The sequence below is a fragment of the Physella acuta genome, unplaced genomic scaffold (assembly GCF_028476545.2).
Source record: "Physella acuta isolate Inbredline_101_S28 unplaced genomic scaffold, ASM2847654v3 ptg000531l, whole genome shotgun sequence".
Taxonomy (NCBI): Eukaryota; Metazoa; Mollusca; class Gastropoda; family Physidae; genus Physella; species Physella acuta.
This window is the reverse complement of record NW_026732050.1, coordinates 394095-402500: the sequence shown is the minus strand read 5'-3', so window position 1 is coordinate 402500 and position 8406 is coordinate 394095. Positions and strand designations below refer to the sequence as shown.

The window sequence follows — 8406 nt, the reverse complement described above, 5'->3', positions numbered from 1 at the left end:
CAAAACCCCTGGCCTTACGTTGTTGCGGCGTGCTACAAATCTGGCATGTTGTGCGGCGTCCTCCTTGGCTGCCTTCTCTACGGTCTGCCATGATGAGCTGAAGTGCCTAGCGAAGTACTCGTAAAGCTTAGCCTGACTGGCGCGACCCGCGTCAGGACCCATAAGTTTGGTGTTGGGGTAGTCGATCTGGTGATGGTGATGGTGTAGTGACATGAATTAGGGTGATGGTGTAGTGACATGTGTTGGGGTGATGGTGTAGTGACAAGTGTTGGGGTGATGGTGTAGTGACATGTGTTGGGGTGATGGTGTAGTGACAAGTGTTGGGGTGATGGTGTAGTGACATGTGTTGGGGTGATGGTGTAGTGATATGTGTTGGGGTGATGGTGTAGTGACATGTGTTGGGGTGATGGTGTAGTGATATGTGTTGGGGTGATGGTGTAGTGATATGTGTTGGGGTGATGGTGTAGTGACATGTGTTGGGGTGATGGTGTAGTGACATGTCTAAGGGTGACGGTGTAGTGACATGTGTTGGGGTGATGGTGTAGTGACATGTGTTAGGGTGATGGTGTAGTGATATGTCTTAGGGTGATGGTGTAGTGACATGTGTTGGGGTGATGGTGTAGTGACATGTGTTGGGGTGATGGTGTAGTGACATATGTTGGGGTGATGGTGTAGTGAGATGTGTTTGGTGCAATGGTGTAGTGACATGTGTTGAGGTGATGGTGTAGTGACATGTCTTAGGGTGATGGTGTAGTGACATGTGTTGGAGTGATGGTGTAGTGACATGTGTTGGAGTGATGGTGTAGTGACATGTCTTAGGGTGATGGTGTAGTGACATGTGTTGGGGTGATGGTGTAGTGATATGTCTTAGGGTGATGGTGTAGTGACATGTGTTTGGTGCAATGGTGTAGTGACATGTGTTGAGGTGATGGTGTAGTGACATGTGTTGGGGTGATGGTGTAGTGAGATGTGTTGGGGTGATGGTGTAGTGAGATGTGTTTGGTGCAATGGTGTAGTGACATGTGTTGAGGTGATGGTGTAGTGACATGTCTTAGGGTGATGGTGTAGTGACATTGTGTTGGGTTGATGGTGTAGTGACATGTGTTGGGGTGATGGTGTAGTGACATTGTGTTGGGTTGATGGTGTAGTGACATGTCTAAGGGTGATGGTGTAGTGACATGTGTTAGGGTGATGGTGTAGTGATATGTCTTAGGGTGATGGTGTTGTGACATGTGTTGGGGTGATGGTGTAGTGACATGTGTTGGGGTGATGGTGTAGTGACATGTGTTGGGGTGATGGTGTAGTGAGATGTGTTTGGTGCAATGGTGTAGTGACATGTGTTGAGGTGATGGTGTAGTGACATGTCTTAGGGTGATGGTGTAGTGACATTGTGTTGGGTTGATGGTGTAGTGACATGTGTTGGGGTGATGGTGTAGTGACATTGTGTTGGGTTGATGGTGTAGTGACATGTCTAAGGGTGATGGTGTAGTGACATGTGCTGGGGTGATGGTGTAGTGACATGTGTTGAGGTGATGGTGTAGTAAATTGTGTTGGATTAGTCGATCTGGTGTTAGGGTGATGGAGTAATGACATAAGTTATGGGGATTGTGTAGTGACATACTATGGTGAAATGACATACGTTAGGCTATTCAATCTGGTGATGGTGTCGTGATATATAAAGTGATATGACTTGTATGAGGGTAAACGTGCCATGCATTAGGGCAGTTGATATGGTCTGATTGCATCTTTCTACTTTAAATCTATTTAAAACACAAAATTATTGAACAAAATAATGATCTTGATGTACCAAGATCACGTAAGAGTTATCGTTCCGCGGCTTCTGTGCCACACGATAAAATGGCTCCCCCTCGTTGGACATGTACAATTTCGTCACGTCATTTTTGTTCATGTTGGTCGGTCTCCACGCTGCGTTCAAGGTCGGCCAGTTACTGGTGACGTCTTTCACAAAATCTTTGTAGTCCTGGGCGTCGTAGATTCGCTCTGAAAATTTGAAAAAAAATATATTGATATTTCCGGAGGGTGGACCACACTGGTTAAAGCATTTATCTATTTAAATGGGGGGAGGGAGGGGGCCTCGACCAAAAGCCTTAGAGTAACTCTGGATGCAAGAAGGTAAAAATCGATAAAAAGCGTGAGGTCTTTTGTAGATGATTAGATGATCCCGTTCTTTGTAAAAACAATACTTCGTTTTGAAGCTTTAGCAATAACTAAAAGTTGTGATAGTAGGCTATTGGAAATGTTCTTTGCAAAAATCTTTAGTAAAACTACTGACGGGTCTATGGTACATAGTTGTGTACTTCTCACTTCTTGTTTGTTCTCTGGTTTTTGTATCGGCTTTTCCGCTTTGAATTACGAAGTTAAAAAAAACATTGCAATAAATTATGGTCAAAGGGAAACAAACATGAAAATAATTAATCACGTAGTTTGGTGAAGGTTATCTCGCTTAAAAATCTTTTTTTTTTTTTTTTTTTTTTTTTTTTTTTTGCGTTAAGTTACATTTATTTAATTAAACACATGTTTTAAACGTATGAAGCGTTAGTCAAATATTTTTGTTAAATCTATACTAATAAATAGTAATATGTTTTTTTTATTAATATCAATTTCAAAATCACAAGAAACTATTTAAACATGGCTAAACTACACATTGAGATATTTTCATGTTTATTCCCCTTTTAGCATTCATTTGCTTCATTTTTCTTAAACTTTTTTTCACAAACATTAAACTTTCTTATATAGACTCGTAATTACAAAAACGTAATCGTAGAGTTTAGTAGAATATTATTTAATTATCAAAAACTGTTATTTATGGGGGGGGGGGGGGGGGGGATAGGCTGAGGGGTATCGTCAATTTAGTGGAAGTGGTGTAGCTTTTAAGTTTCGATGTGTAACGGTACAAAGAGGTTGAAATTGATAAATAGCGTGACGTCTTTTATAGATGATCCCTTTCTTCGAAAAAAACTCTTAGTTTTGAAAAAAATGTAACAATGACTTAAATTTGGGATAATATTTTAAATTTTTTATTTAAATCTTTATGAAACTACTTTTAATGGGCCTATGGTACATAATTGTATATTTCTAGTTTCTTTGTTATTTATGTATCGGTTATTCTACTTTGAATTTTGAGGTTTCAAAATATTGCAATGAATATACGGTCAAAGGGAAACAAACATGAAAATAATTCACCATGTAGTTTGGTAAAGGTTGTCTCGCTTAAGTAAGTTTTTTTTTTTAGTGCCATTTATTAAATTAAACACATGCATTTTCGTATTGAAGATAAAATGTAGATAATTTTTTTTTGTTAAATGCATAATTATAAATAGTGATATTTGTATTTGTTACTTTTAATTATCAAATTATCTAAAAAAATATAATTAAGCGAGGTAACTTTGGCTAAACTAAAATGTGAAATATTTTCATGTTTATTTCCCCTTGACCGTAATTTGAAAAAAAAAAATATTTACTTTAAATTCAAAGCGGAAAAAATAACTTATTTAAAATTTATTGTAGATTTCTTTGCGGTTTGCTTAACTACTCCCAGATCCTTCCCGGCGCCCGGGACAAACTTTCAATTTGGCGCCCCCCTTGGGATCAGCCTTTCAATTTCAATTTGCACCCCCCTCAAACTTTCAAATTCCAACCCCCCCCCCCCCCTCAAACTTTTAATTGGAACCCCCCCATATATGTTTTATATATTTATAAAAACATATGTAACCCCCCCCCCCAGCCCCCCCCCCCCTCGCTGCGACTCTGACTACTCCTACAACTGCACCCGCACCTACATCTATACCTACACGTACACCGATACCTACCCCCGACCTACCGACTGAATGACCGACACCAGTGGGGGGGGGGGGGGGGGAGGGGGGAAGAGGGGGGGGGGGCACTATTTTCATGGGGGGGGGGGGGGAATGTATATATTTTCTATATAAATTCTATTTCGTTAGGGGGGGGTAGACTTTTTTCATTGAGATGCCGGGAAGAAACTCTGGATTAGAAAAAGAAATATTTGCCCATGGCATGATATTTTTGATCTGAACATTAGAAAAACACTCAATTGTTAAATTTATACCAACTATTGTTGATTGTAAGATAAGATAAATGTGTCGATACAGACTGAATTAAACAACGATTTAGACGCTTCATGTTTGTCTCACAACTTGGCACCACCCAACCAGAACCGTTGTTACCATCTAGACAAGTTTTAGACTCGCCCGTTTATGGTCTGCTTTCTTCATAAGCAGACATCGACAGCAGCTCCCCATGTGCCCCGTACAGTGTTTCTTTCAGGTATCTCCTCGGGGAAGACCATCAACCTCTCACCCCCCCCCCACCTCAAACGAGTTTCAAATTTTCAAGTGCCCCCCACCCCTTTAAAATGTCTGAAAGAAATACTGGTCCTAAACTTTCTTCGAGCAGCTACCTAACTAGCCATGCAACACAGCACGTTATGCCATTTAGTTTCTATAAGCAGGCTATCTACACATTGAAACAATCCTTTTGGTTGACTCAGATTTAAGGGTTTATTTGTAAAATTCATGAAATAAAAATGTGATATTGAATACAAGAGGTTTACAGGTACCTTCTTGGATACATGACTGGTAGAAAGTTTTAGCAACAACAGCGTGGGCGTAGTTTGTCTTTGTGTTGATGGGTTCTGATAGTTTGGCTGTAGAGAGAACATTAGATGGGTTCTGCTGTAGAGAGAACATTAGATGGGTTCTGATAGTTTGGCTGTAGAGAGAACATTAGATGGGTTCTGATAGTTTGGCTGTAGAGAGAACATTAGATGGGTTCTGATAGTTTGGCTGTAGAGAGAACATTAGATGGGTTCTGATAGTTTGGCTGTTGAGAGAACAATAGATGGGTTCTGATAATTTGGCTGTTGAGAGAACATTAGATGGGTTCTGCTGTAGAGAGAACATTAGATGGGTTCTGATAGTTTGGCTGTTGAGAGAACAATAGATGGGTTCTGATAGTTTGGCTGTTGAGAGAACAATAGATGGGTTCTGATAGTTTGGCTGTTGAGAGAACAATAGATGGGTTCTGATAATTTGGCTGTAGAGAGAACATTAGATGGGTTCTGATAGTTTGGCTGTAGAGAGAACATTAGATGGGTTCTGATAATTTGGCTGTTGAGAGAACAATAGATGGGTTCTGATAATTTGGCTGTTGAGAGAACAATAGATGGGTTCTGATAATTTGGCTGTTGAGAGAACAATAGATGGGTTCTGATAGTTTGGCTGTTGAGAGAACAATAGATGGGTTCTGATAATTTGGCTGTAGAGAGAACATTAGATGGGTTCTGATAGTTTGGCTGTAGAGAGAACATTAGGGGGTGTGGGGATATATGTATTTTGGTGTATTTCATAGTGGTTTTAGCCACAACCTAGAACAAATTAACTAATTGTTGGATTAAGGTTCAATACCTTAACACAGTCAAGACGTAAAAATTTCATAAACTTTGATTTAAATAGATACTTTTATAATTTTAGATAATGTAATGCAAATGAGAGCGGATCTAAAAAAGAATATTCAAGTGGTGAAAAAAGTGAAAGAAAAAGAGAAAAGGAAAAGACATCAAATATTGAAAGAGACAGGAGAGAAAGTAAAGTCAGTCACAGTTAATGAAAGTTGCCGTTTATAACAATATATAATAACTAATGCCCAATTATATCAATCTAATAAACACAACTTTCTCAAGTTTACAATTACTGAATAGGTTTGATCGACAATCAAGTATAAGTGTATACGTTTACATTTGACGAAAATAAAATTAAACCAAACGAAAGAAACGAAGTTTACATTTGACGAATATAAAATGAAGCCAAAGAAAGAAACGTAGTTTACATTTGACGAAGTTGAAGTTGTTCCTGTTGAGGCTGTCAATGGCGTGCGCCGCCCCGGGAGTCGGGGTCCGGTACCTCCCACACGCGTACATGTAGAAGTCTGTACAGGGGTCGATACTCGTGTTCATCCGACTTTGTACCAGTTCGGCTTTGTGGGTGGAGTTTGTTGTTGAATTAGTCAAGTGAAAACCCCACAGGGTAAATTCAGAATGAAATCTAAAATCACTAGCATCCTAGTACTTTTAGTCTTTTAACTTCTAGAACCATTGTTTGATTTAATTTAAAAAAAAAACACTTACATATTCTAAGGCATTTTGGCGTTTCGCATACTGTCTGATTTTCTGAAAAAAATTATGGCAGAAAATGATTTTCTTTTAGTTTAATAAGTGATGTTTTAGCTGTTAAATGATTTGAAAGTTGCATTGGTGTAGTATAAAATAATACGATTGTACGGTTTTATGTACTACGATAAAATATAATAATACAAGTAATGCAAGAATACTACAATAATAAGTGCATTAAAGTAATACGATAGTATGTGCAACATCATAAGGGGATAAGTTCTGAAAATTATCGGATAATTATCAGATAATATCTGAAATATAATAATACGACATAATATAATGGTATCTACAACCTAGTAATACACAAATACGTACGGGTTAGCAGGGGCGTAGCGAGGGGGGGGGGCGGGGGGTGCGGACCGCACCGGGTGACACCATTTAGGGGGGTGACACCACGGCAAAAAATAGCAAAATATATAGAGAAAAACTCGAGGCGGGGGGTGCAAATCGAAAGTTTGAGGGGGGGGGGGGGTGCAAATCGAATACTTGAGGGGGGGGGGTGCAAATCGAAAATTTGAAAGTTTGTCCCTGGGAAGGGTCTCTATGCCTCTGGGGGGGGGGGGGGTGACACCATTAAGTGCCGCACCGGGTGACACCCGACCTCGCTACGCCACTGCGGGTTAGTATATATGTTAACCTAAATTTGATAATATATAAAACATAATAATACAAATTTGCACAAATAAAAGTATAAATATGATAGTTTGTACAATATAATAATATGGTAGTACGTAAGGGTATAACGTAAAAATATAATAGTATGTAAAATATAATACATCGTTTATATGTGAAATGTAATAATATTTTAGTATGTAGACCTCACCATACCAATATGATAGTATGTAGGCCTCACCATACCAATATGATAGTATGTAGGTAGACCTCACCATACCAATATGATAGTATGTACAACATACAAGTGCTGCTAGTAGACTTACTGATTGAAATTAATGGTGGTACCTCATATGGTCGTACGCCGTGGAAAAGAGTGTAGATAAAGAAGACGACGAAACAAAGTACCTTCGATGGTGTCATTGAGAACGTTGGATAGCTAGATCTGGATCTGTTAAGTAAGAGAAGACCACGTTTTATTAATTATTTTTATAATTCTTAACATTAGCTTTTTTTTAAACCACTCTCTTAAAGAACCCAAACCTGTTAGTTTAATAAAGATAAAAAATTAAAAAAAAAGGAATGCTGGATGTAAGAAATTTAACTTCAAGTACTGCGAGAATATGATTGTAAATTTGTCAGCTTCTGATTGATTAAATTAAAAAGTTGCAGATCAAAGGATGTAAATATAAGTTCCTTCTTTTAGTCACTCACCTGTTAATTAAGGGCTAGACACGCCTACTTGAACGTGGTAAATTGGAACAGGCAGCTAATGAGGTTAACAGCGATGCCTCAAACTTCCAAGTCCATCTGTCGAATGTTCTGATTACAAGTAATATCTCCGCTAATTAAAACCCAGTTGACGAGCTGGTAATTAAATCACGATCTGACTTATGTAGGACGGTGCTCATTTGTTGGAGATGTTTTTCATCAACTTAGACATAAACATATAGCAAGATGTCATGAACAGAAAACATCTAATAAAACATATCAAATTGAACATATCATACAGTTTATATTTACTACAACCTATCTTGCAACGGCGATTCGAAACTGATGCTGTGTGTCGTAATGAAAATAAATAATACAACCACAAAATTTATAAGTCGTCTCAAACTACACAATACAACCCCAGAATTTATCAGTTGTCTTAAACTAGACAATACAACCCCAGAATGTATCAGTGGTCTCAAACGCCACAATACAACCGCAGAATTTATCAGCGGTCTCAAACTACACAATACAACCCCAGAATTAGCTCTCAAACTAGACAATACAACCCCAGAATTTATCAGTTGTCTCAAACTACACAACTGATAATATTACGTATCTTCAACAGTAAAGATATTGGGATCACAAGAATGAGATGCCTTTCATTGTTTATCGATAAATTTTAATTAAACAGGTGTAATTGCTAGTGGTTCATTATGGGTTTTCTTCTGGTTATGTGTGTATGTGTGTGTGTGTGGATGAGTATGTAGTATCAGCGTCAATGGATAAGCGTGTGTGTGTGTGAGTGTGTATGTGTGTGAACACTTAAATAGTATTCTTCACCTTTCGTGACCTCGTACACGTGGAGTTTT

The 8406-nt window shown here is 38.5% G+C and overlaps 1 protein-coding gene across 1 annotated transcript in view; it reads right to left on the bottom strand.

Moving 5' to 3' along the window:
- The window catches only part of LOC131945209 (neprilysin-2-like), a 20484-nt gene extending 12680 nt beyond the window's left edge, over positions 1-7804 (bottom strand). The window contains exons 1-7 of the mRNA XM_059306237.1: positions 7538-7804; positions 7150-7274; positions 6167-6208; positions 5869-6015; positions 4601-4687; positions 1808-2001; positions 19-186 (exon numbers count right to left, since the gene is read on the bottom strand). Of these exons, the coding sequence (XP_059162220.1) occupies positions 19-186; positions 1808-2001; positions 4601-4687; positions 5869-6015; positions 6167-6208; positions 7150-7246 (735 nt within the window). The 5' untranslated portion in view covers positions 7247-7274; positions 7538-7804. The remainder of the gene's footprint in view (positions 1-18; positions 187-1807; positions 2002-4600; positions 4688-5868; positions 6016-6166; positions 6209-7149; positions 7275-7537) is intronic.
- Positions 7805-8406: the final 602 nt, after the last annotated feature.